The sequence below is a fragment of the Heterodontus francisci genome, chromosome 41 (genome assembly GCF_036365525.1).
Source record: "Heterodontus francisci isolate sHetFra1 chromosome 41, sHetFra1.hap1, whole genome shotgun sequence".
NCBI classification, from domain to species: Eukaryota; Metazoa; Chordata; class Chondrichthyes; order Heterodontiformes; family Heterodontidae; genus Heterodontus; species Heterodontus francisci.
The window spans coordinates 20,373,408-20,401,355 of record NC_090411.1 but is presented as its reverse complement, the minus strand read 5'-3'; the positions used below and the strand labels follow the sequence as shown (position 1 = coordinate 20,401,355).

At 44.8% G+C, this 27,948-nt stretch overlaps 1 protein-coding gene across 2 annotated transcripts; it reads left to right on the top strand.

Moving 5' to 3' along the window:
- On the top strand, positions 1-27,948 carry LOC137353319 (desumoylating isopeptidase 1-like). Of its 2 annotated transcripts, none has more exons than XM_068019459.1 (6): positions 1-206; positions 6,071-6,092; positions 6,253-6,322; positions 7,320-7,429; positions 20,011-20,133; positions 26,402-27,948. In XM_068019459.1, the coding sequence occupies exons 1-6, from the start codon at positions 122-124 to the stop codon at positions 26,433-26,435; spliced, it is 444 nt and encodes a 147-aa protein (XP_067875560.1). In that variant the 5' UTR covers positions 1-121; the 3' UTR covers positions 26,436-27,948. The 2 variants fall into 2 exon arrangements, with proteins under 2 accessions (XP_067875560.1, XP_067875558.1); XM_068019457.1 differs by having other exon boundaries at positions 20,658-27,948.

Below are 27,948 nucleotides of genomic sequence, written 5' to 3'. Positions count from 1 at the left end.
CTGTATTGTCTCATTTGGAAGGACCCCTGTGAGGAGCGGTTGTGGATGCAGCAGCTTCTGTGGTGAGTGCCGGTCAGAGTGAAGCAGAAGCCGGTAGTGAAGGACAGAGCCCCCCGGTCCCATGGACACGCCGCCTCACCCTGTTAAACTCTATGTTTATGACCTTTCCCGGGGACTGGCCCGCCAGTTCAGCCCGCTCATGCTTGGTAAGTGAAGCAAAACCAACCCCGGTAAGATGAGTGGGGGAGGCGGCAGCAATGGCAACTCGAGACCGGGGATTTGGGTATCCAAATACTAGGCCGCAGCTATTAAATTTTAAAAAAACAAAAAATTCAAAATTTTTCAATTTTAATTTATATTTTTAAATATTCATGCTAACTGGAAATTTTTGTTTAAATTTCTGTGGGGATTTTTGGAATCAGTGGTAAGTGAAGGATGAGTTGACAAAATTGAAATGAAGCTCTTGTGCTTTGATTTGTTTTCAAATGTGACATGAGTTTAAATGGAATCTGTGTTTAATTTTAGTGTTTATATTTTTGAAGCTGTTTGCACGACAGATAATGTTTGGTGATAAATAATTGATCACATCTCTACCTGGGAGAGAGATGGAATTTATTCCATGTATGAAGGTTAATCTTCCCTTCTCCTCCCCCAAAACCTCCAACAGCCTGTTTTCCCTCCTCCACAGCCAATAGTCGGGCAAAGTAAAGGTTATCTGGCAACAAGCACTTGATCACTCAAGCCACTGGGAACTACAGCCATTTTTGCCAGGAGGCTGAAATTGGATAAATAGGTCTATCTATCTGAAAAAGGAAAAAGATGTGAGAACATTTTGAGTAAAGACTCTTGGTCAGGACAGTTCTGTGTACTTCTGATTTTTTTTGCTTTTATACCAAAATCCCAGTGATCTAAATAAAATCTCCAACCTGATTGTCTTGCTTTCTGGAACTATGCACAAGGGAACAATATCCTGTTGCGCTTGACCCAAAAATCCAGTTTTATTTTACGTCTTGAGCTGAAACTGGAGCACAGTCTTATCGCTAGGATTCCAGGCACTTTTCCATGGTTATCGCAGGATGGAAGGTGACTTGTGTGACTCATTTGCAATTTTGTCGCCTGTGAGTTAGCAGCTGGCTTGTGTTTACAAAATCAGACATTGTGTCCAGTAACAACATGAGAGAAAGCAGCTCTGTCTGCCCTGACCAACATTCCCCTCTCAATATGACCATCAAAAGCAGCTTCATGGTTCTTTCAACCCTGCTCTTTGTGGGATTGTGCTTTGTGTAACCGTCTCTGCACTTTATGATAAGTCATTGTCCGTAAAGCACTTTCAGATGTTTATGAAAGCCATAACAAGGCAATGTACAGAATTGTGCCAGATGTCTGAAAAATCTGTTCTTTAGTCCCCATGCCCTCTTAATTTTCTTTTTGAAATACATTTGAAAGTTATTATGGATTCCAACATTAGCTGGTAGAAACACTTTTCTACACACAAAGGGTAGTAGAATTTTGTAACTTTTCTGCAAATAGCAATTAATGCTAGATCAATTAACTCTAAATCTGAGATTGATAGATTTTTGTTACCTGAAGGTATTAAGCGATATGGGACAAAGGCGGGTATAGAGACATAGTTAGAGTTATACAGCACAGAAACAGGCCCTTCGGCCCATTGCGTCTGTGCTGACCAACAAGCACCCATCCAATCTAATCTCATTTTCCCACATTTGGCCTGTAGCCTTGTATGCTATGGCGTTTCAAGTGCTCACTTAAATGCTTCTTAAATGTTGAGGGTTCCTGCCTCTACCTCTCCTTCAGGCAGTGTGTTCTAGATTCCAGCCACCCTCTGGGTGAAAAAAATTTTCCTCAACTCTCCACTAAACCTCCTGCTCCTTACCTTAAATCTATATATGGAGTTAGGTTGCAGACCAGCCATGATCTTGTTAAAAGTGGGAACAGGTTGGAGGGTCTAAATAGCTCCCTCCTGTTCAATGGTCCATTGCATTTTTAAAAAAATCTTTATCTCACCCTGCATTCTTCTAGTAACCTGACCCTCGAGTCACTGATTCATCAACCAGTGGCCTTGCACTATTTTGTTTTTCCCTCTTCTAAAGGTCCTGACTAACATTCTGACTCTGGCGAATTGGCTTTCGACCTGTATTCAAACTGGGACATTGAGCCTGAGGCATAGACTATGATGTATTTTTGCTGGTGTTAGGTCATTAAAACAGGGTGTCAGTAGTAAAATAAAAGCAAAATACTGCGGATGCTGGAAATCTGAAATAAAAACAAGAAATGCTGGAACCACTCAGCAGGTCTGGCAGCATCTGTGGAAAGAGAAGCAGAGTTAACGTTTCGGGTCAGTGACCCTTCTTCGGAACACCGGAGTTCTGAAGAAGGGTCACTGACCCGAAACGTTAACTCTGCTTCTCTTTCCACAGATGCTGCCGGACCTGCTGAGTGGTTCCAGCATTTCTTTTTATGTCAGTAGTAAAAGATTGTCTGTACAGTGTGGTGAACTTCCAATATTGAAGTCTTCAAGATATTAACGGGAAAATACAGGCCAGATAAAGATAAACTATTTCCACTGGTTGGGGATTCTAAAACTAGGGGGCATAGTCTAAAAATTAGGATCAGACCGGTCAGGAGAGATGTTAGGAAGCACCTCTTCATGCAAAGGGTGATAGAGGTTTGGAACTCACTCCCACAAACAGCAGTTGAAGCTAGAACAGTTAATTTTAAATCTGAGATAGATGGATATTTGTTAAGCAAAGATATTAAGGGGTATGGGCCAAAGGCAGGTATATGGAGTTAGGCCTCGGATCAGCCATGATCTCATTGAATGGCGGGACAGGATCGAGGGGCTGAATGGCCTACTCCTGTTCCTATCTTCCTAATATCCCAATCACATTGTGAGCAATAAAATTTAAATGACTGAAAGGAGCAGGAAGACGTGGTTTATTTTGTCTTCCCTTTATAGTTTGTGGTGTTCTATTCTCCATGTTCTGCTGTTCCCTGGATGAGATGGGGTGCTAGGCGGGTGATTGCTCGCCGACTCCTACCAGGAGGTAGTTCACTAGGAATCACTTAACAGGAACTCAATACAGCACCAACGTGCATTTGTATAGCACCTTTAACAGTAAACATCCTAAGGAATGTCACAGGAGGGTCATCAAACAAAATTTGACACTGAACCACAGGAGGAGATATTGGGATACATGATGTAAAGCTTGGACAAAGAGGTAGGTTTTAAGAAGCTTCTTAAAGGATGGAAGAGAGATAGAAAATCGGAGAGTACCGTGCGGGAATTCCAGAGTTTATGCTCAGGTAGCTGAAGGCATGGTTAGCGGCACAGTGGTTAGCACCGCAGCCTCACAGCTCCAGGGACCCGGGTTTGATTCTGGGTACTGCCTGTGCGGAGTTTGCAAGTTCTCCCTGTGACCGCGTGGGTTTTCGCCGGGTGCTCCGGTTTCTTCCCACAGCCAAAGACTTGCAGGTTTTTAGGTAAATTAGCCATTATAAATTGCCCCTAGTATAGGTAGGTGGTAGGGGAATTGAGGGAAGGTGGGGATGTGAGCGGGTAATGGGATTAATGTAGGATTAGTATAAATGGGTGGTTGATGGTCGGCACGGACTTGGTGGGCCGAAGGGCCTGTTTCAGTGCTGTATCTCTTTAAAAAAAAAAAAGAGATAATGGAAGGATTAAAATTGAGGGTGCATAAGAGGCCAGAATTGGAGGAGTGCAGAGATATCTGAGGGTTGTAGGTCTGGAGGAGGTCAGAGGTATGGAGGTATTTGAAAACAAGGATGAGAACTTTAAAATTGAGGTGTTACTGGACCTGGAGCCAGTAACAGGCAGCGAGAACAGCGGTGCTGGGTAATTTTGATACCGGCAGCAGAGTTATGGATCAACTCAAGTTTACAGAGGATGGATGGTGGGAGGCCAGCCAGAGAGCATTGGAATAGTCGTGTCTAGATGCAACATGGACAGTTGAGGGTTTCAGCAGCAGATGAGTTGCTGATGAGGATGAGACGGGTGATGTTACCAAGGTGGAAGTGGTTGTCTTGGAGATGGTGAGGAGGTGGGGTCGGAAGCTCAGCTCGGTCAAATAGGATGCCATGGTTGCAAACAGTCTGATTCATCCTCAGCTGGTGGCCAGGAATCAAAGACAATCGCTTCGGTATAGTAGATACAGACAAACTATTTCCCTTGCTGGGGTACTCGAACAAGGGGACGTAATGTTAAAATTGGAGTTGAGCCTTTCAGGAGCGAAAACAGGAAGGACTTTTTCTGAAAGGGTTGTGGAAATCCATCCTAAAAAGATATGGATGTTAGGGCAACTGGAAATTTCAAGACTGACGTGGATTGATTTTTGTTAAAGATATCAAGCGATAAGGAGCAAGAACAGGAAAATGTAACTGAGGTGCAGATCAACCATAATCTAACTGAACAGAGAAGCAGCCTCGAGTGTTGAATGGAATACTTGTGTTACCATGACTGCACGTCAAATGTGTAGCATTCCTTCAGTCAGCATGGAAAAAATACATCGAGAGTACTGAGACGCAAGGTCTAGGATTAAAGAAAAAAAATTGCCTCAGTTACTGGAATGTATTTTGAAGAGTGAACTCAGAACCACAATCCCCAAATGAGTGCTGTATAATGTGATTAATTCAGGATAATCGCTCAGCTTGTTTACAATGTATTGCATCTGGTGGGGGCTGAAGGCAATTGTTTCCAAGCCAGCATGTCTTACTCTTGGACGATGCTCTGAGTTTGTCACCTTGTATTGCTCTCAACACAGACCCTTACTGAATCACAGGCCTGTCCTCCATTAACATCCACCATGATGCCACCACAGCTCGCGACAAATAGACTCGCATGTCACCTGTATAGCGCAGAGGTGTGTTGATTAGTTACTGGACTAGTAATCCAGAGAATGTGAATTCATATCCCACCATGGCAGTTTGCGAATTTGAATTCTCCTTTTTGAAAAAAAAAATAGAAATAAAAATGGGTGAAAGTGACCGTGAAACTGTCAGACTGTCGTGAAAATCTCTAATCTGCCGTCCTTAACCGATCTGGTCTCTTTGTGACTCTTAGTCCAAACCAATATGATTGACTCCTAACTACCCTCTGAAATGGCCTAGCAATTCACTCGGATGTATCAAAACCGCTACGCAGCGGTTCACCATCAGGGCATCTAGAGTTGGGCCAAATATTCTAATAGATGCACTTCTGATTCGAGTCAATGACTTAACTTGGGATTCTGATGACACCATTGAATTTTCCCACCTTTTCTTCTCTGACTTCACAGAAGCCAGCAGCTGCAACTATTTCACTCGTCCAAGTACAAACCAGTCGATGAGTGGGAGCGGGCTGAGCAAATCAGGATACTGCCAGATGTAAATCTGATGCTCACTGCCTGCTAACACTTGCTATCAAGACCTGCAGGTAGAATGGCCACTCAGTCCATGTATTGAAGGGCAACTAAGGAGCTGGGTCCAACAAGGGTCTGTACCTTTGGAAGGAAAGGATTAAGGAAAACAAATTAGCAATTTTTTTTTTAAAAAGCAGCTGATCATCTCAAATGATCCCTGTCACCTCAAACATCATTCTCTCTTCAGCCTGGGCCCTGCTGAGTTCAGCTTTCTTTGCACTGTTCCCTCTTTCCAAGCACCATCCTACAGTCTCTCTTCTACCCACCTCATAAACTTACTGTGCTGAAATTTTCCGACTCAAACTTATTCTGTTCAAGGATTTCAAATTTGCATAACTCGTTACCTGTCTCAATCTCACTGTTACAGACTTTAAGCTTTTATGACCCGAGCTTGGCTTCGCCTAAATCACTTGCCTCCTGATTTAAGTCACCGCCCTCTGACTCTTTTCATTCTTGGTCTCCTGTGCTATGCCCTTGGCCTTTCTCAAGTTTCACAGTGAAAAGTAATACCTACTTCTGTGAAGTTTGACATGAATTGCCAGTATTTGAAAGTTAAGGATCCAGCTTGTTAATTCTATTCATCTCCATCTCCTGTTTAGATACTTATCTCTTTTTTTTCCTTTTTTTTTAAACAGGAAAACAACTTGATGGAATATGGTGAGTTGATCTGTGAATTTTCAAAGTTAGTATTGGCCTTTAGTAATTAAAGGGCTTGTGCGTTATATGTGTGTATATGTTTTTTTATAATTACTAAAATGTATCCATACATATTGTTAAGATAATCATTAAAATATATTTGTATCTGTTCCCCTGTCAGGCACACTGCGATTGTTGTCAACGGAGAGGAGTTCTTCTATGGGTCTGGTGGAATCGCCAACTGTCAGCCAGTGAGTGCTCTCCCTGTATTTTTATATGTTTATCCATACACACGCCCCACTCTTCGGTTGATTTCATGTTTTGGGCAGCAACCCTCCCTTCCCCAGCCCCCAAGAGAAGCAAGCGAAGCAGATCTGGACCACCGAGAAGGACCTAGACCCATTAATTATTTTCCAAAATATAATTGACTCTTGTCTTCTATAGGCTGTGACCACCTTGTTTTCCAGAAATCCATCTAACGCCCCCTTGCGGAACTTAAGGACTCAATCTTCACTCCCTCTTCTGGAATCTTGTTTGACTAGTCGATCACCACTAGGCAAAAATAAAACTTCCTTGTGGATATCCATCCTCACCCAGTATCTGAGTTTGTACAGGTGGCCCAAGGAGCCACCAAACCCCACTGCAGCAAACAGAATATCTATTTGTAAATTGTACATGCGTTTAATAATCCCAAAGTGATCAAGTTCAAACCCCAGACATCAACTTTGGCTTCTTAACAGCTGGGATGCTATACATTGATCAAGTACAGGAATGCAGGCTAATTTTCTTCTCCCTGACCTAGGGGTACTGAGGTTAATTAAGCTGTCACTCCAGCTGAGATCAGCTAATTCAGACAAACTAGCAATTGAGTCTAAGGCCTTCCTGTTCTATATTGTTGCTGAGACACTAGGGGAGCTAATATTTTAGCAGTGATCAATGTAGTGTCACCTTCATTGCTTGCATTACTGCATTCCTTTTGTCTTACTGTCCTGATGCATTATCCTCCAGTCAGGGATCATTGAAAGTTTTGGTACCAGTAATGTAGAGGTACTCTGTGTTGCGCAGTCTTTCCCAAACAACCAGGAATGGTGATATACGTGGGAGGGATAGGAAAATTAGACATGCAAAACAAATTTAAGTGTATCGTAATGGCGAAAGGCATTTAGCACAGCGTCTGCACAATATTGGGTCCAATTGGCCATTTTATCTGCTATAATGTCCTATGTTCCCTTTTGTTTTGGTTCCCAGGGAGGGACTTTACTTGGGCCACCTGACTCTGTCATTGACTTGGGGACCACAGAAGTGACTGAGGAGTTAATCATGGAATATTTATCATCGTTGGGAGAATCGGCCTTCAGGTTAGTTCCTCTTTGCTCCATGAGCTTTCAGAGTGGACCGGTTGATGTGTTGCCTAGGGCCAAACGCAGGGATACCCCATGGCTTTGGGGTCACTGACAGTCATGAGTAATGCCAACACTTCCATGTAAATAATACAAAAAAAAATTTAGCTTCTGCACACACATCCTGTCAATATACTTTGTTGTAAATTTCTATGTTCACATTTATTATAGAAACTACTGTTGCAAATTTGTCACTCTGTAATTACATCTTCCTGCCAGTGGAGGCAGTGCTGCATCACAGGAGAGCAAATAGTGTTTATTTTTTAAAATTTCTACCTCCCTGTACTGAAAGAGCTGACTCATACTGTGGGAGAGTTCCACAAGTACCACCAGAATTACTGTAGCTGTTTGCTTCTTAAAGGTGGTCTTAAGAGTAAGAGATTTTTTGATCTTGTTCTAACTCTATTACTGTGTAGAGTCGGTGAGCTCTTGGAAATGACAGTTGTCACCTTAGGGTTGGTTTGTTTAGTAACAAACGTTAGACCCAGTCCTATAGGTCAATGTGTTCAGTTCCTTCTAATACTAAGGGTGACGACTGGAAATCCGTACACTCGAGTCATTAAAAACCAGCATAGGAGCTGGAGGAGATAATTAGCACCTTGAGCCTGTTCCACCATTCAGTCCGATCATGGCTAATCTGTATCTAGAGTTCCAAATTTCCACTACTTTTTGTGTAAAGATGTGCTTTCTGCCATCACCCCTGTAGAGCCTGACTCTAATCTTAAGGTGATGCCCCCTTATTCTGTTAGGGGGAGGCGGTGGCGTAGTGGTATTGTCACTGGACTAGTAACCCAGAGACCCAGGGTACTGCTCTGGGGACATGGGTTCAAATCCCACCACAGCAGAGGGTGGAATTTGAATTCAATTAATAAATCTGGAATTAAAAAGCGAGTCTAATGGCCATGAAACCATTGTCGATTGTTGTAAAAACCCACATGGTTCACTAATTTCCTTTAGGGAAGGAAATCTGCTGTCCTTACCTGGTCTGGCCTACATGTGACTCCAGATCCACAGCAATGTGGTTGACTCTTAAATGCCCTCTGAAATGGCCTAGCAAGCCACTCAGTTGTATCTAACCGCTACGAAGTCAATAAAAAAGAATGAAACTGGACGGACCACCCAGCATTGACCTAGGCACCGGAAATAACAATGGCAAACCCAGCCCCGTCAACCCTGCAAAGTCCTCCTTATTAACATCTGGGGGCTTGTGCCAAAATTGGGAGAGCTTAAGCAACAGCCTGACATAGTCATACTCACAGAATCATACCTGACAGACAATGTCCCAGACACCGCCATCACCATCCCCGGGTCTGTCCTGTCCCACCAGCAGGACAGACCCAGCAGAGGTGGCGGCACAGTTGTCTACAGGAAGGAGGGAGTTGCCCTGGGAGTCCTCAACATTGATTCCAGACCCCATGAAGTCTCATGGCATCAGGTCAAACATGGACAAGGAAACCTCCTGCTGATTACCACCTACCGCCCTCCCTCAGCTAATGAATCAGTACTCCTCCATGTTGAACAGCAGTTGGAGGAAGCACTGAGGGTGGCAAGGGCACAGAATGTACTCTAGGTGGGGGACGACAATGTCCATCACCAAGAGTGGCTCGGTAGCACCACTAATGACCATGCTGGCCAAGTCCTAAAGGACATAGCTGCTAGACAGGGTATGCGGCAGGTGGTGAGGGAACCAACAAGAGGGAAAAACATACTTGACCTCGTCCTTGCCAATCTGCCTGCCGCAGATGCATCTGTCCTTGACATTATTGGTAGGAGTGACCACCGCACAGTCCTTGTGGAGACGAAGTCCCGCCTTCACTTTGAGGATGCCTTCCATTGTGCTGTGTGGCACTACCACCGTGCTAAATGGGATAGATTTCAAACAGATCTAGCAGTGCAAAACGAGGCATCCATGAGGCGCAGTGGGCCATCAGCAGCAGCAGAATTGTACTCAACCTCAATCTGTGACCTCATGGCCCGGCATATCCCCCACTCTACCATTACCATCAATCCAGGAGACCAACCCTGCAGGAGGGCATGCCAGGAGCAGCACCAGGCATACCTCAAAATGAGGTGCCACCATGGTGAAGCTACAACACAGGACTATCTGTGCCAAACTGCGTAAGCAGTACGTGATAGACAGAGCTAAGTGCTCCCATAACCAATGGATCAGGTCTAAGCTGTGCAGTCCTGTCACACCCAACCGTGAATGGTGGTGGTCAATTAAACAACTAACTGGAGGAGGTGGCTCCACAAATATCCCCATCCTCAATGATGGGGGAGCCCAGCACATCAGTGCGAAAGATAATAAAAACAAGAAATGCTGGAACCACTCAGCAGGTCTGGCAGCATCTGTGGAAAGAGAAGCAGAGCTAACGTTTCGGGTCAGTGACCCTTCTTTGGAACTGACAAATATTAAAAATGTCACCGGTTATAAGCAAGTGAGGTGGGTGTGGGGCAAGAGATAACAAAGGAGAAGGTGTAGATTGGACAAGGCCACATAGCTGACCAAAAGGTCACGGAGCAAAGGCAAACAATATGTTAATGGTGTGTTGAAAGACAAAAGCATTAGTACAGAAAAGGTGTTAACGGACTGAAGATTGAACAGCAGCAAGTGCAAACATGAAAAAAAGCAGTGGGTAAGCAAACTGAACAAACTAAGATGAAATGAAATAAATGCAAAAAAGGGGTTGTAAAAAAGAAAAAGAAAAAAACAACTAAAAATGAAAGTAAAATGGGGGGCTGTCATGCTCTGAAATTATTGAACTCAATGTTCAGTCCGGCAGGCTGTAGTGTGCCTAATCGGTAGATGAGATGCTGTTCCTCGAGCTTGCGTTGATGTTCACTGGAACACTGCAGCAATCCCAGGACAGAGATGAGAGCAGGGGGGAGTGTTGAAATGGCAAGCAACTGGAAGCTCAGGGTCCTGCTTGCGGACTGAGCGGAGATGTTCCGCAAAGCGGTCACCCAGTCTGCGCTTGGTCTCCCCAATGTAGAGGAGACCACACGGTGAGCAGCGAATACAGTATACTACATTGAAAGAAGTACAAGTAAATCGCTGCTTCACCTGAAAGGAGTGTTTGGGGCCTGGGATAGTGAGGAGAGAGGAGGTAAATAGGCAGCTATTACACCTCCTGCGATTGCAGGGGAAGGTGCCATGGGACAGGGACGAGGTGGTGGGGGTAATGGAGGAATGGACCAGGGTGTTGCGGAGGGAACGATCCCTTCGGAATGCTGACGGGAAGGGAGGGGAAGATGCGTTTGGCAGTGGCATCACGCTGGAGGTGACGGAAATGGCGGAGGATGATCCTTTGGATATGGAGGCTGATGGGGTGGAAAGTGAGGACAAGGGGAACCTCCCTCCCACGGTTCTGGGAGGGAGTGCGAAAGGTAAGGCTGAAGCATTTGCAACAGTCTTCAGCCAGAAGTGTCGAGTTGATGATCCATCTTGTTCTCCTCCTGAAGTACCCAGCATCACCGATGCTAGACTTCAGCCAATTCGATTCACTCTGCGTGATATCAAGAAACGACTGAAGGCACTGGATACTGCAAAGGCTATGGGCCCTGACAATATTCCAGCAATAGTACTGAAGACCTGTGCTCCAGAACTTGCCGCGCCCCTAGCCAAGCTGTTCCAGTACAGCTACAACATTAGCATCTACCCTGCAATGTGAAAAATTGCCCAAGTATGTCCTGTACACAAAAGCAGGACAAGTCCAACCTGGCCAATTACTGCCCCATCAGTCTACTCTCAATCATCAGTAAAGTGATGGGAGGTGTCATCAACAGTGCCATCAAGCGGCATTTGCTTAACAATAACCTACTCAGTGATGCTCAGTTTACGTTCCACCAGGGCCACTCAGCTCCTGACCTCGTTACAGCCATGGACAAATGAGCTGAACTCGTGAGGTGAGAGTGACTGCCCTTGACATCAAGGCAGCATTTGACCGAATATGGTGTCAAGGAGCCCTGAGGTCAATGGGAATCGGGGAAAACTCTCCACTGGTTGGAGTCATACCTAGCACAAAGGAAGATGATTGGTCTCCAACAACCACTATCATCTCCGCTCCAGGATATCCCTACAGGAGTTCCTCAAGGTAGTGTCCGAGGCCCAACTATCTTCAGCTGCTTCATCCATGACCTTCCTTCAATCATAAGGTCAGAAGTGGGGATGTTCGCTGATGATTGCACAGTGTTCAGCACCATTTGCAACTCCTCAGATACTGAAGCAGTCCGTGTAGAAATGCAGCAAGACTTGGACAATACCCAGACTTGGGCTGATGTGTGGCGCGAATGTTACTTGCCACTTAATTGCCAGGCAATGACCATCTCCAACAAGAGAGAATCTAACCATCTCCCCTTGACATTAAATGGCATTACCATCGCTGAATCTCCCACTATCAACAACCTAGGGGCTACCATTGACCAGAAACTGAACTGGATTAGCCATATAAATACTGTGGCTACAAGAGCAGGTCAGAGGCTAGGAATCCTGAGGTGAGTAACTCACCTCCTGACTCCCCAAAGCCTGTCCACCATCTACATGGCACAAGTCAGGAGTATGATGGAATACTTTCCACGTGCCTGGACGGGTGCAGCTCCAACAACACGCAAGAAGCTTGACACCATCCAGGACAAAGCAGCCCGCTTGATTGGCACCCCGTCCACAAACATTTACTTCCTCCACCACCGCACAATGGCAGCAGTGTGTACCATCTACAAGCTGCACTGCAGCAATGCACCAGGGCTCCTTTGACAGCACCTTCCAAACCCGCAACCTCTACCAACCAGAGGGACAAGGGCAGAAAATGCATGGGAACACCACCACCTGCAAGTTCCCCTCCAAGTCACACACCATCCTGACTTGGAGCTATATTGCCATTCCTTCACTGTTGCTGGGTCAAAATCCTGGAACTCTCTTCCTAACAGCACGGTGGATGTACCTACCCCACATAGACTGCAGCGGTTCAAGAAGGCAGCTCACCACCACCTTCTCAAGGGCAATTAGGGATGAGTAATAAATGCTGGCCTGGCCAGTGACGCCCACATCCCATGAATGAATGAAAAATATGAACTCTTCCACCAGAGAATATAGGTTAGATAGAGAGGAACTATCAACTCCTTTAAGCATCTTAAACACTGCAGTTCGATCAATCCTTAATCTTCTATGTTCAAGGGATAACGAGCCTAGTCTATGCAACCTGTTCTCTAATTTAAGCCTTTTATCCCAGTACCATTCCAGTGGATCTGTGCTGCACCCCCTCCAAGGTGCCACCTTCCTGAAGTGTGGCTCCCAGAGCTTAATATAACTGTAACGTAACTTCCAACCTTTATATTCTATCCCAGCCTGAGATAAAGGCTGTCATTTCATTAGTCCTTTAAATTTTGTACCTGTCCACTAGTTTTTAGTCCACGAAAAGAAGGATGAGCATAAGTGAACTGGTCCTTCAAGCCCAACTCCTGCAGACATGGTGCAGCCACATCCACCACATCCCTGTTCACCCAAAAATCATGCAGTGTCCTGGGGGAGGCATTAAAAAATAAAGGCTGCATTTGCTGACAACGTAATCACTAGGTGGCTCAGTACTTGCACATGTGCAAATGCAGCCTCATGCACTGTAACGCTGCTGTCTGTGACATTTTGACAGCTGCCAGGAGCCAAGCTGCCACTGCTCAATATATCACAAAAACGAAAACAAACAAAATGGACACTTCTGGTTCCCGCTCCTGCTCCCTGCAACGGGTTTAATGAATTTTATTGACTATTATTTCAGGACACAAACCCGAATTTTAAACCATTTTAAAAAGAGATTTCTAACATTTTGGAAGTTGGAACAGATAAATCCTGGGAGCTCGTGTTCAGCATGAACACCGGCAGAGAGCTGCTTCTGTGTTGTAATAAGAGCCAAGTCAACAACTTGATCCAGCATCACTTCAGTGAGCTTTGTGTTTAGACCTGAGCTCCAGGATAGCTGCACGTGTGAGATTGTGCATTTCAACAGAATCCATGGCCTTGCCCCTTCTTCCGCCTCGGCCGCTTGCTCCCCCCCCCCCCCCCCCCCCCAGCCTACCTGGTCACTTTCTCTCTTCCACACTTCCCCTGTGCGGGGAAAAAAGGCTGCAATTGCAGGAGGAGCGGGGACCAGAAGCAGGAGGGAGCCGAGTGAGGCGAAGTGGTGAGGCCGGGAGTGACGAGCGACAAATGACTAATTTGTGCGGCAAGCCGGGAGCTGAGGTAGGCTGCGCGTGCGTAGCACCATACTGGCATGCAAGCGTCTGTTCTGTGCATGTGCGAAACTGGGAGCGCTCTGATGATGCTGGCAGGGGGTGGGCGGGCTGTGTTGTCAGGAGTCACTTTGAAAAATAAAAGGAGGAAAAGACTGTGAAATATTCCTCTCTCTCCTGTCTAAGGTAATCAAGCAACGTGTCAAGAGACCCCAGACACTGATCTGAATCCAGGTGATCCTGCAAGTTCCCCACAATAACAGGACATGTTACTCTATTAGAAATATACAAGTTCTCAATTTTTTTTCTCCAGATCTATTTTAATAGACTGTAGGGAGTTCAGCAATCTGTTGCAGAGTGTGATGACTGTGGAAATAATAAACAGAGACTTTGAGGATGATAGATTCTTAAGTAAGGGGATGAAAGGTAATCGGGGGTAGGCGGGAATGTGGAGTAATCAGTTCAGCCATGATCTTATTGAATGGCGGAGCAGGCTTGAGGGGCTAAGTGGCCTACTTCTCTTAATTGTATGTTTGTAAACCTTTCTAATACCTAACCTAAATCTTTACCTATGGATTTTATTCTCATAGCGCACCCACCCCCCACATCCAGTCTTGCATTACTATCCATCCTAAATATCTGATTGAGCAGAACAGAATCTAATAGCATCATTATTTTAAAACCTCAATTATATCCCCTCTCACTGTGTTTTTCTAAAGAAAATAGGCCCCACTTCTGCAGCCGATGCTGAGAGCCCTGAAATTTGGTATCATTTTTGTTGCCTATAATTACTAGGGTAGAATGTGACCATATCCAAGTCTTGTATGACCTAAATATAGTGTCTTTAGTTTTATGTTGGATTGGTAGTACAACACAATGAGGTGCAAATGAACACTGTAGGTCTGGAACAGAGGCCCAACCAGTCCCCATCCACCACCACCCTCCTCCGCCTGGCTGAACTTGTTCTCACATTGAACAACTTCTCCTTCAACTCCACGCACTTCCTTCAAGTAAAAGGTGTCGCTATGGGTGCCCGCATGGGCCCTAGTTATGCCTGTCATTTTGTGGGATATGTCGAGCATTCTTTGTTCCAGTCCTACTCAGGCCCCCTCCCCCAACTCTTTTTCCGGTACATTGATGACTGTATCGGTGCCGTTTCCTGCTCCCGCCCCGAACTGGAAAACTTTATCAACTTTGCTTCCAATTTCCACCCTTCTCTCACCTTTACATGGTCCATCTCTGATACTTCCCTTCCCTTCCTCGACTTCTCTGTCTCCATCTCTGGGGATAGGTTCTCTACTAATATCCATTATAAGCCCACAGACTCTCACAGCTACCTCGACTACACTTCTTCACACCCTACTTCCTGTAAGGACTCCATTCCATTCTCCCAGTTTCTCCGTCTCCGACGCATCTGCTCTGATGATGCTACCTTCCATGGCGGTGCTTCTGATATGACCTCCTTTTTCCTCAACCGAGGATTTCCCCCCACTGTGGTTGACCGGGCCCTCAACCGTATCCGGCCCATTTCCCGCACGTCTACCCTCCCCCCCTTCCCCTCCCTCCCAGAACCGTGACAGGGTTCCCCTTGTCCTCACTTTCCACCCCATCAGCCTCCATATCCAAAGGATCATCCTCTGCCATTTCCGCCACCTCCAGCGTGATGCCACTACCAAACGCATCTTCCCCTCCCTTCCCCTGTCAGCATTCCGAAGGGATCGTTCCCTCCGCGACACACTAGTCCACTCCTCCGTTACCCCCACCACCTCGTCCCCGTCCCATGGCACCTTCCCCTGCAATTGCAGGAGGTGTAATACCTGCCCATTTACCTCCTCTCTCCTCACTATCCCAGGCCCCAAACACTCCTTTCAGGTGAAGCAACGATTTACTTGTACTACTTTCAATTTAGTTTAGTTTAGAAATACAGCACTGAAACAGGCCCTTCGGCCCACCGAGTCTGTGCCGACCATCAACCACACATTTATACTAATCCTACACTAATTCCATATTCCTACCACATCCCCACCTGTCCCTATATTTCCCTACCACCTACCTACACTAGGGGCAATTTCTAATGGCCAATTTACCTATCAACCTGCAAGTCTTTGGCATGTGGGAGGAAACCGGAGCACCCGGAGGAAACCCATGCAGACACAGGGAGAACTTGCAAACTCCACACAGGCTGTACCCAGAATTGAACCCGGGTCGCTGGAGCTGTGAGGCTGCGGTGCTAACCACTGTATACTGTATTCGCTGCTCACAGTGTGGTCTCCTCTACATTGGGGAGACCAAGCGCAGACTGGGTGACCGCTTCGCGGAACATCTCCGCTCAGTCTGCAAGCAGGACCCTGAGCTTCTGGTTGCTTGCCATTTCAACACTTTCCCCCCCCCCCCCCCCCCCACCGCTCTCATGCTTACATCTCTGTCCTGGGGTTGCTGCAGTGTTCCAGTGAACATCAACGCAAGCTCGAGGAACAGCATCTCATCTACCGATTAGGCACACGACAGCCTGCTGGACTGAACATTGAGTTCAATAATTTCAGAGCATGACAGCCCCCCATTTTACTTTCATTTTTAGTTTTTTTTTTACATTCTTTTTTTTGCATTTATTTCATTTCATCTTAGTTTGTTCAGTTTGCTTACCCACTTTTTTTCAGGTTTGCACTTGCTGTTCAATATTCAGTCCATTAACATCTGTACTAATGCTTTGTCTTTCAACACACCATTAACATATTGTTTGCCTTTGCTCCGTGACCTTTTGGTCAGCTATGTGGCCTGGTCCAATCTACACCACCTTTGTTATCTCTTGCCCCACCCCCACCTCACTTGCTTATAACCTGTGACTTTTCTAATATTTGTCAGTTCCGAAGAAGGGTCACTGATCTGAAACGTTAACTCTGCTTCTCTTTTCACAGATGCTGCCAGACCTGCTGAGTGGTTCCAGCATTTCTTGTTTTTAGTTCAGATTTCCAGCATCTGCAGTATTTTGCTTTTATATTACTGTAGGTCTGTATCCTCTTCTCTGGTGCAGTGTCGGTGGAGTCTGTAGTGCTAGATCTGTATCCTTAGTAGCCCATGTTGGGAAATGGATGTTCACAGGTGAATAGAATGCCTCTGGCCACTAAACCTATGAATCCAAACCCGAGTTTTAATGGCCATGACACCGTGGCTTATTGTCCATAATGTGGCATTACGTAGAATTTCACAGTACAAGAAGAGCTTTGACCTCATATTCATGTCAATAAAATTGCCTATTTCCACCTCCATAATATTGCCTGACTCCACCCTGCCTCTGCTCATCTGCTGCTGAAACACTCATCTATGCCTTTAATACCTCTAGACTGGTCTATTCTAGTGCACTCCTGGCCAGCCTCCCACATTCTACCCTTTGGAAACTTGAGGCCATCCAAAACTCTGCTGCCCATGTCCGAACTCACACCAAGTCTAATCATCCATCCCACCTGTGCTTGCTGACCTTCATTGGCTCCTGATTAAGCAACGCCTCAATTTTAAAACTCTCATCCTTGTTTTCAAACCCCTCTATGGTCTCGTCTCTCCCCACCTCTACAACCTACTCCAGCCCTGCACTCCTCCGAGATATCTGCACTCCTCCAATTCTGGCTCTCGCGCATCCCCGATTTTAATCGCTCCACCATTTGACGACCATGTCTTCAGCTGCCAAGGCCCTAAGCTCAGGAATTCCCTCCCTAAACCCCTCAGCTTCTCTACCTCATTTTCCTCTTTTAAGATGCTCCTTAAAACATACCTCTTTGACCAAGCTTTTGGTCATCTGCCCTAATATCTCTTCCTGTTGCTAGGTGTTTGATACTACTGTGATGCGCCCTGGAGTGTTGCACTATGTTAAAGGTGCTATATAAGTACAAGTTGTTGTAACACAGAAACGGGCAATTTGACCAATTCTCTGCCTTGTTCTCATTCAATACATTGAGATTTAGTTACTTTTTCATTAATATTTGGGTAACTATTAATGTAATGTGAGGTGTGAAGTGGACCCAAAATTGATTTAAAATAGGTAAATGTGAATTGAGTTATTGTTCTCTCCTCCTGAAAGCACTGACTTCTCTTGGATTAGAATTTTATGGTGTTGAGGCCATTTCTGGTGTCACTACTCCCTATACAGAGATCAGTTAACTTGACACAAACTGGGCATTGAACCTGGGACCTGGGCACCACACTTTGGAAAGGATGTGAAGATTTTAGAGAGGGTGCAGAAAAGATTTACGAGATTGATTCGAGCAAAGAGGGACCTCAGTTAAGTGGATAGATTGGAGAAGCTGGGGTCTTCTCCTTAGAGAGGACAAGGTGAGAGGGGATTTGATAGAGGTGCTCAACATCATGAGGGGGTCTGGACAGAGTAGATAGGGGAGAAACTGTTTGCATTGGTGGAAGGGTCGAGAACCAGAGGACACTGATTTAAGGTGAATGGCAAAAGCCCCAAATGCGGCATGAGGAAAACCGTTTTTATGCAGTGAGTGGGTAGGCTCTGGAATTGCGCTGCCTGAGAGTGTGGTGGAGGCAGATTCAATCGGGGATTTCAAAAGGGAATTGAGGGAAAAAGATTGCAGGGCTGTGAGGAAAATGCTTGGCAGTGGAACTAGGTGGGTTGCTCTTGCAGAGAGCTGCACAGCCACGATGGGCCTGATGGTCGCCTCCTTTGTTGGGTGGCGCAGTGGTTAGCACCGCAGCCTCATGGCTCCAGTGACCCGGGTTCGATTCTGGGTACTGCCTGTGCGGAGTTTGCAAGTTGTCCCTGTGACCGCGTGGGTTTTCACCGGGTGCTCCGGTTTCCTCCCACAGCCGAAGACTTGCAGGTTGATAGGTAAATTGGCCATTGTAAATTGCCCCTAGTATAGGTAGGTGGTAGGGGAATTGAGGGAAGGTGGGGATGTGAGAGGGTAATGGGATTAATATAGAATTAGTATAAATGAGTGGTTGATGGTCGGCACAGACTCGGTGGGCCGAAGGGCCTGTTTCAGTGCTGCATCTCTAAATAAATAAAAATAAATTCTTTGATTCTATCTTCTTTGTGCTTGATGCTCATTCATGTGCATCGACCAGCTATACCATTGGGGGGAGCTCTAGTGCATCGTATTGCTTTGCCTCATGCTGTAGCTAAGATACAAAAGGAAATCTTAATGTTTATGTTAAACGCATAAATAAACTGTGATATCTTAGATATAATACCACCAAGAGATTTTGTTTTAAACACGTGATGTTTCCACTTGTGGGGAGTCCAAGACAAGGGCCATAAATACAAGACAGTCACTAATAAATCAAATAGGGAATTCAGAAGAAGCTACTTTACCCAGAGAGTGGTTAGAATGTGGAAGTTGCTGCCACAGGGAGTGGTTGAGGTAAGTAGTATTAGATATGTTTGAGAAAGCTAGATAAGTACATGAGGGAGAAAGGAATAGTAGGTCTCGCTGGGTGAAATGACGTATGGTAGGAGGAGGCTCCTGTGGAGCGTAAGTACTGTTATGGACCTGTGAAGTGATGCATTTTGGTAGGAAGAGCGAGGAGAGGCAATATAAAATAAATGATACAATTCTAAAGGTGGTGCAAGAACAGAGAGACCTGGGATATATGTGCACAAATTGTTGAAGCTAGTGGGGCAGTTTGAGGAAGCAGTTAATAAGGTATAAGGGATCCTGAGCTTTATAAAAAGAGGCATAAAGTACAAAAGCAAGGAAGTTCTGATGAACCTTTATAAACACTGGTTGAATCTCAACTGGAGTATTGTGTCCAAATCTGGGTACTGCACTTTTGGAAGGATCTGGAGGCTTTAGAGAGAGTGAAGAGAATATTTACCAGAATGGTTCCAGGGATGAGGTTCCAGTTACATAGATTGGAAAAACTGGGCTTGTTCTCCTCAGGGAAGAGAAGGTTGAGAGGAGATTTGATAGAGGTTCTCAAAATCATGGGAGGTATCGACAGAGTAAATAGAGAGAAGCTTACTATTGGTGGAAGGGTCGAGAGCCAGAGGACACCGATTTCAGGTGATTGGCAAAAGGACGGAAAGCGACATGAGGGAAAACCTTTTTACACAGCGATTGGTTAGGATCTGGAATGCACTATTTGAGAGTGTGGTGGAGGTAGATTCAATCATGGCTTTCAAAGGGGAGTCGGATAAACACCTGAAGAGGATAAAATTGCAGGGCTACGGGAAAAGGGCAGGGGAGTGGTACTAGCTAAATAGCTTTTGCAGGGAGTCAGCACAGACTGTATGGACTGAATGGCCTTCTGTACTGTAACCATTCTGATTCTGTGGAATCTCTGACTTTACCCTTTTGTTACAGGGGAGAGTGCTACAAACTTTTTGAACATAACTGCAATACTTTCAGTAATGAAGTTTCCCAGTTCCTCACTGGAAAGAAAATTCCATCATACATCACTGACTTGCCTTCTGAGGTCTTGTCAACGTGAGTACTGTTGCCCTTGAGGTTTTTGTTCCAACAGCTGTCTCCATTCTCTGAATGCACTGACCCGTGTTGGGGTCCTGCAGGACTCCCTGAAGGCTCAGCTAGTTAAAACAACATGTAACTGATCCATGAGATCCAAAGATCTGTCGTCTGCGCTGTTAATTCCTCCCATCGGCACTAATGGGTTCCCAATCCCGACTGTGGTCCCTGCTGTAAAATGTGCCTGTAAACGTCCAGTAAAACCAAGATCAGGATCTGATGCGATAGCCCTCCATCGGTGAATAAGCTGGCAGCATTCGCTGCACTCAGCCAGCATGGACTTGAAGGGCCAAATTACCGCCTCCTTTGTTAGTGATTCTATGACTTGGATGAGGCACCGGAGAACCACCAGTGTTCATGGAATCCATACCCCAGCAAGGAGTCAGTGCCTTTTAAGAATGAAAGGGTTAAAATGGGCAGAACAAAAAGCATCACTTCTCTTAATGATTAACTTCTGTGTTCCTGTTCGTTTTTTTTTAAATCAGCCCTTTCGGCCAACTCATTAAACCTATCCTGGACTCGGTTCAGATTCAACCAGTGGGAGGAAGCGGCTTCAATGAACAGAATCAGAGATAGTAGAAGCAATTCGGAGCGGAGATGACTGTGGCGATGTGTGCAGTCACTGGCCTCATAGAACTATACAATGATTTTCAAAGAAAAGTGGAGATTTCCCTTCAAGTATCTTTCATCTCGTATCTAACATAACGTAGACCGTTGAAAAGTGCTAGAAATGCTTCTTAAAAATCTATTTGAAACATGCATATAATACAAAAATACTGAACTCTACAGTGCAATATTTCAGGTTATCATGCCCCTTTGTTAGCTGTCTTTGAATGAACTGTATTACGAGGCAGTCATGAGAGATTGAATATTTTCTTGCTATACAATGTATTTATCCCCCCATCGAATTCCTCCCAAAAAAAGACCACCAGCATGGAAATCTCAGTGTTCACACTCTGTTGTGACAGCATCGTTGCTAATGCATTGACCAATGTAAGGGGTGACTTTTCCAGTGTTACTCGGTTTATTTAGTATAAATGTGTTGCATATGGGATGGGGGTGGGTGAGAAATATACTTTCATGTCATGCAGTAGTCTCAGTTGCTCATCTCAAATTGCTGCCCGTCTGTACCTTGCCCTGATGCGACACCACTCATGATATTCTCTCCTGACTCCACCCGTGTTTGGAAGGACAGAAACTGTAACTGTAATTTCACAGTTCAGGTGAATATGGTAGGAAAATTGCCCTTATGCCCTACTGAAGCCAACAGCACCATCCATGTGCCTTTTTCTCCTGGTACTTGGCAGTTAACTTATGTGCTTTAGTCTCCATGTACTTTCTAGTACTGCAATCTGTTAATAGCAGAATTCCCCTGTGCAGAGTATCAGTCAGCACTTGGCTGCAACTGAAGAGGTGTTGGGCTCTTTCCTTTTTCTGTCTTTCACCTGATCACTTCGGCAGCGTATCGCACACCATTAAAACTTACTAACTTAAGGGTGGAGTCAAACGAGGTCTCCCAGTTTCAGACTACTTCAGTCTCGAAGCATTCATCCCTACCACTTTGTTTCATTCCCTCACATTATTCTCCCTGCTGTCCACACTATGACGCTTATGCTGGAGGATGACTTCACGGGGACAGAAACCTTCCCTGGTCAGCTGGCCACACACTGGATTGTGAGTGTTGGCAGGCTCTTTGACTTCGGGACCCTCATTATTAGATATGTATCCCTGCACCTATTTATTACTGGCTAGCAATCAGGAGTATGAATCCTGGGCAGGGTATATACTTTTTTCTCCTCCCCTTATCCAAGAAGTTGCATCTGACTCTTTTCTCCATCGTCACCCCATTTGAGACCAGCTAATTCAGCACAGACCAGGGCATGAACCAGCACTCCTCTATACAGTTCGGTGTTGGCCATCCCTACCTTACTTTTTAAATTTTTTTTTAAGTACTCAAGACCAGAGGTAGCTGACATTAAGCTACTGAGCAGGCCAACAAGCTGCAAGGGTTCAATACCCGGCCTGCTAAGTTAACTCAGGCAGCGATATGAGGTGTACAGCGCCTGGTCTAGTTCAGTGTTGTCCAATAAGTTAGCCACTAGTGATTTGAGAATCCAGATGTGGAAAATTGCACTTCTGATTGGTAAACAGAAATGAACAATAGATGTGTGTGTGATCTCTCTGCTCACTTTTGCATGGTGTGTGTATGTGAACTTTAACCTCTTGTGCATTTGTTAAAAAGGCGCACAAGTGTTTTTCAATTGTTAGTACTTTTCTTCCTTGGTTACTGAATGGTGGCGGATGTTTGTTATAAATATACTTGTATGCTGTACATTTACCAGTATTGTTTGAGTGTCTACAAGGTGTTTATTTGACTTAAATAAGTACATGGCCAAAATGGTGTTGCTGTAGCCACACCTGTAACTAGGCAGCAATTTCTATTGGACAACCCTGGTCTAGACAGCAAAAGATGCACCTTGTTAGATTGATAATACTCCAGGAGCATAGTTTTTGTGAAAATAATTGTCTCCCATTTCCTCAATATGTTGGCGAAGTTTCCCAGAGCCAGGCAGGACCAGTTACAACATCAGCTGACAGTGAAACCCACCCCTGCACAATGGCCAGTAAAGCATCCTGCTTTGGCTTCTGCCGATGGATTTGTAAAGTGCAGGTTGCATGAATTGATTGGTGCGTTTAGCAAGTCAACTAAAAGATTCCCCACAGTACAGGGCAGGATTCGAAACGGTGCCGCAAGTGTGATGTAGAAAACTTTTCTGCGCTAGTGCTATATTGTGGGAGTTGGGTTATGGCTTTGAACCCTACCGCTGGTCGGCTGGGGTAACTGTACCCAAGTTGGATGCCTTTGTCGCATAGAATCATATGCAGAATAATAACCCCAATGTTCCCATACCGGGGGTACATACCAGAGGGCTTCAGCCCTCCGGCAGAACTGTCTTTTCAGCCAAATGCAGCTTTTGACTGGGACCTCAAACTGGGTTTAATATTTGAGAGTGACATTCCTTCCTGAAATAATTTTCTCCATGTCTCCTCTCTCCAGTCTCCCTATAGCACTCCTCTTGAGAGGGTAGGGGCTGATCTGCTCCCAAGTGTCCCCAGTCTTGAAGCTAACTGCTAACAGTTGACATTGAGTGCAGTGCTGCAATCTCCTTGTGACTTTTTTCCTGATATTTTCAGCCTGTGAGAGTGCTATTGTCATTATGATAACTGCAACCTTCAAAGCAGATTGAACCACTCAGTTTTCATTTTGCTGCCTGGTGCTACAGGTAAGTGGTTTGGCCGAGCAGAATGTGAATCACCTGACTTGCATATAATGCATAATGTGAGTGCTTTGCCATTGTTCAACATTGCACAGTTTCCACCCTTGTCTCCTCTAGTGTGACTTGCTCCAAGAACTAACATTTGTTGGGGGGAGGGGGTCCCGCGAGGTATTGAAAATGAGCTGTAACAAATCACTAATAACGTGCATATTGCTGAATTTCACAATTAATTGTCGACCTATTTCTTGTAGCAGTGGTTTAGTTGTTAGATCTTGAGTTAGTTGGTTCTCTTCCATCTGAATGTCGGTATCACCAAGGGTCAGTGACTGCTGATGCAAGGCACTCCCACCCTTCCCAATACATCTTCCCTCTTTACCCTCCCCCCCCCCCCCCCTTCACAGTCATCATCAGCAACGCAAGGGTGTCAATCCATTAAGCTCAGGAGCTCCGATTGAGGTCCACAGCCTGCTGGTGGCATCGTGGGTGTTGGTTTTGTGAGTCTCTCGATTTTGAACTGAGTAAACTCGATCCACACCCAGTGTGAACCTTGGGTTCTCTAGAAAATAAAGAGAAACCAATACCCAGAGTGACTTCAAACCATGATCCATCTTGGCGTGACAAGATAGGAATTGCAGTCGAACTGACATTTGCAGTTGATGCCTCTGAATCTATTGATTTTAGATGGCTGCCTGCAATCTGTGCAGTATCCACTCTATAATAAATAGAAACTGTCAGCACTGTCCTCAGTAGTTCAGTTGGTTGATGCTTCTTGACCTTCATGGTCTTGCCTTGGGGAATAGTGGAAGGATTTACAGGCTGATTAACAAGCCGTGACGTAAATGCTCCTACACAAACAAAATGTTAAGGGTAGTTGGTCCATTAAGGCAGGAGGTTTTTGCAGCTCCCACAGCTCATACAATGAGAGTGGGGGCAACAGACTTCACACCCACCAAACGTGGCTATCCCGCTGGTTGTCAACACAGAATTCAGAGCCTGCACTCCGGTCTCCGCTCACCAGTACTGACTGGAACTGGTTTCGAACCCTGCAGCTTCTAACTATGAGGCGGGAATGCTACCATTAACACTGTTTAATATGCACTAGAGTAATTAAGGAAGGCCCCAGTTTTGATCTCCAGCCTATGCTGAGTTTGGGGATCGTAGACATGCCCACAGTTAGGGTGCTGCAATTCATCTCCGTGTCCCTGAGCTATGAATGAGGAAAAGTAATGAGCCAGGATTTGCATTCCAAATTCCTGTCTCGCACTTCTGCTACAATGTGAAGATGTCAGGCCGGGTTCTGATGAAAGGTCACAGACCTGAAACGTTAACTCTGCTTCTCTCTCCACAGATACTGCCAGATCTGCTGAGTATTTCCAGCACTTTGTTTTTATTTCAGATTTCCAGCATCTGCAGTATTTTGCTTTTATTGTATGAATAAGAGCAAACTGGGTTGTGATGCTGTCTCGCCCCTCTGGTTCAATAGCTTGTTAGCGGTGTCTGGTACATAAAGAATGGCTGTTTGGTGAGGCACAGGGAGCGGCTGGTGCCTGAGGCTCTGTGCAGCCTAATGTGTTTTCACCTACAGGAAAGAACTGAAATTTGAGAGGCAGCAAAGTGCAGTTCGCCCCTATAGAACAAATGGTGCTTCGGTGGGAGGAGGCAATCTGAAATGTTTTTAGACTTTTAATTATAAAACAGTGCTACTGTCCTTCTGTTTGAGTCCTACTCAGAAATGACGCGTCCTCCAACAAAAGCATATGCAAAACACAGCCTCCAGAATGCGGCGAGGATGCAGTCCCCTCCTGATAATTGAAAGTTTTAAGTTTACATTTCTTTTTAAATTGAACATCTGATCATCTTAGTGAGAATTTGGCACTAAAATGAAATTTGTGATCAGATTATTCACATTAACCAACTTTAGACTGGAATGCAATGCAATCTACTCTGTTTAATTCGAAGAGTCACCTTGTACTGGTATCGGTTTTATGCACTGAACATATGCTATCTAAAAATATATGTATACAATATGTAGATATTGGCAGTTTTTAATGGATAAATAAGAGAATTGTATTTTCCCGAAATCTACAAAAATGGCTTTAACTTAATGCTGTAAAGAGGCGAATGCATATTCATAACTAACTCTCAGTACCCATTTAAACTTCATTTAAACATCTGTCGCATAGCAGTTCTGTTTATAAAAAAGATAGTTTGTGTTTGCGCTTATTTAAGTTAAAATGAATACCATTTATATGTTTAAGAAAAGGTTTTCTCTTATTTAGCTGATGTGAAAACTGGTGCAGGTTTCTCAGTATCCAGTTGCTGCAGCATGTTGCGAGGCTGCTCGTCACTCTAAACCTGCCACTGCTGTAAGTTTTATTGACGCTTGGCCAGGCTGTCAGCTGTAGCAAGTGATTTGGTCTGCACATCATTTGCATTAGTCATATGCATGTTGTTGAATTCTACAATTACTTGTAGGTTATTTCTTGACATAATGGTTTCGTTGTTGACTCTTGTGTGAGTGATCCTCCCAATGCATCGTCTTGGGCAGAAGGATAGGAGGTTTATACCTTTGCTGTCTTGCCCTGATTCAGGGGCGCCTTCTGTCAGCTGGTTGTGAAGTGACATTGGCTGGCATGTGTCATCTGCGCTTGTGTTAGGAACATCACGGTAATGATTTTAGTCAAGGAGTTGAAGGCTTAATATCTGAATTGACTGATGGGAAAGCTGCCTTAAGTGCAGCGGTGCACGTAATAAAGTTTAAGAGCCATTTACGGCTTCCCTTCACATGACCCTCGACAGCACTGTTGCTCATTGTACCTGTGTTTATAGCCCATAGAGCTGCTGCTATGTCCTCCTGTCCTTGTCCTGTGCTGTAAGAGGAAGTATAGGGATGGTATAAGTTGGTGAGTAACCATGGAGTCAATCCTGTTTTTTTTTACTTTTCCTCCAAGGAATATGTCAGACCCTCGCTCGGAAACTATCTAGCGACACATTTAAAATCAGGAGATCGGCACATGACAATTGCACATCCAGTCAATCAATCACTCCATGGTGCAGCATCTCTGAATGCCCCTCATGCAAAATATTGCTGTAATTTTTCAGTGGTCACCTTCTGCCACCAATGATTTTTTAGTATTTACAGGACTCACCTGGAGTTTCTCATGGCTGTGATGTATCTCTGGGCAGATCTACGGATAGGACATAATATGGGGCCTGAATGTTTGTTTTTGGCATGAAATGAAGGATGTATTAGTACACATGAGCTCCTGAACAGTTACATTTGTTCATCAGTAGGATTATGTTTCATTGAAATTTTGGTCAAACTTCAGGGATTGTGCACAGATTTGACTTTTTAAAAAATGCAAATAAACATTGCTGAAGGAGGCAAAAATAGCAAAAAAAAAAACAATTTGCACCAGCACAGAACAAACGCCAAATCTATTGTTGTGGAAGCATGAATGTCCATAAATGTGTCTCAAACAGTAATGGCACTAAGTTTCAGCATTAAATATCAAAGCGTTAAAGAGATGATGGGGAGCAAAAAGACAGCATTTTGGCCACCCATGTTTCTTGTGCTCTCAGACCCTACGATTATTTTTTTTCTCGTGGGGAATGGAACATTTACAGAAGTGTGAGCATTAAAATTAGTAAATGAAAATCGGGTGCCAATCCTCAACTGTTTCAATAAAGTACAAATTCATTGGTGTTCAGAACAATCCTATTGGCCTTGCCATCTATTTTTAAATGATATAATTAAATGATGATGTACTTATTTTCCATTCCTGTTCTCGATCCTAGCTTCATGGGCCCAGCACCAGATTGTATCTCACAATATATCTGAGTGCAGTTAACCAAAACTGGTAATATGAATCACTATGAGCCAAGTAAACTTGTTTCTGACTGATTCGAGAGTACACAGGAGGGATCTGGTTGGTCGTTGTGGACCTGCATTTAAGGAAGACCCCCACCCAAATCCTAGTACGAAGTGGGCAGTTTTGGCAGAAAGTCAAAGTTTGAAAAAGCCAGTCTTACAGAAGCTGCTTAATTATCGAGAATCTTATGCAGAGTAAGAGAAAAGTGCAGGTCTATTTATTAGGCTCTCTATTTCTACAACCATTGACACTGACTCTTTCCCCAGCTGAGAAAAAGAGAAGTCACCTTGCAGGACAGCTGTGTTGCCACTGCTCTAAAACAAGCTGCTGGGAAGCATCCTGACTGATTTTGCTCTTTTCCTTGCCCTGAGTGGGTACTTGAATGACCAGGTCAATTCTGTCTTGTTGCAGCAATGACACAGCTGTGTCTTTAAATATTGTACATTCCACATTACCTCACACTAAGTGTGATCTGTTCCTGCTTTCCCAAGGTTTATTTTTGCCTCAATATTCTTTTAATTGTAAAAGTGATCGCCAATTTGTCTTCTCGTAACTGGGCAGATTTTAAATGTCAGTCGATTTGTAAATTGTCAAAAAAAATTCATAAAGAACCAGCAGCACTTGCA

What these genes read in the sequence shown, in the direction of transcription:
- LOC137353319 (XM_068019457.1), top strand. Translation starts at nt 122, where the DNA reads ATGGACACGCCGCCTCACCCTGTTAAACTCTATGTTTATGACCTTTCC. An exon ending in GTTCAGCCCGCTCATGCTTG is followed by an intron (nt 207 to 6,070) that starts GTAAGTGAAGCA and finishes TTTTTTAAACAG; the next exon opens with GAAAACAACTTGATGGAATA. An exon ending in AAACAACTTGATGGAATATG is followed by an intron (nt 6,093 to 6,252) that starts GTGAGTTGATCT and finishes TTCCCCTGTCAG; the next exon opens with GCACACTGCGATTGTTGTCA.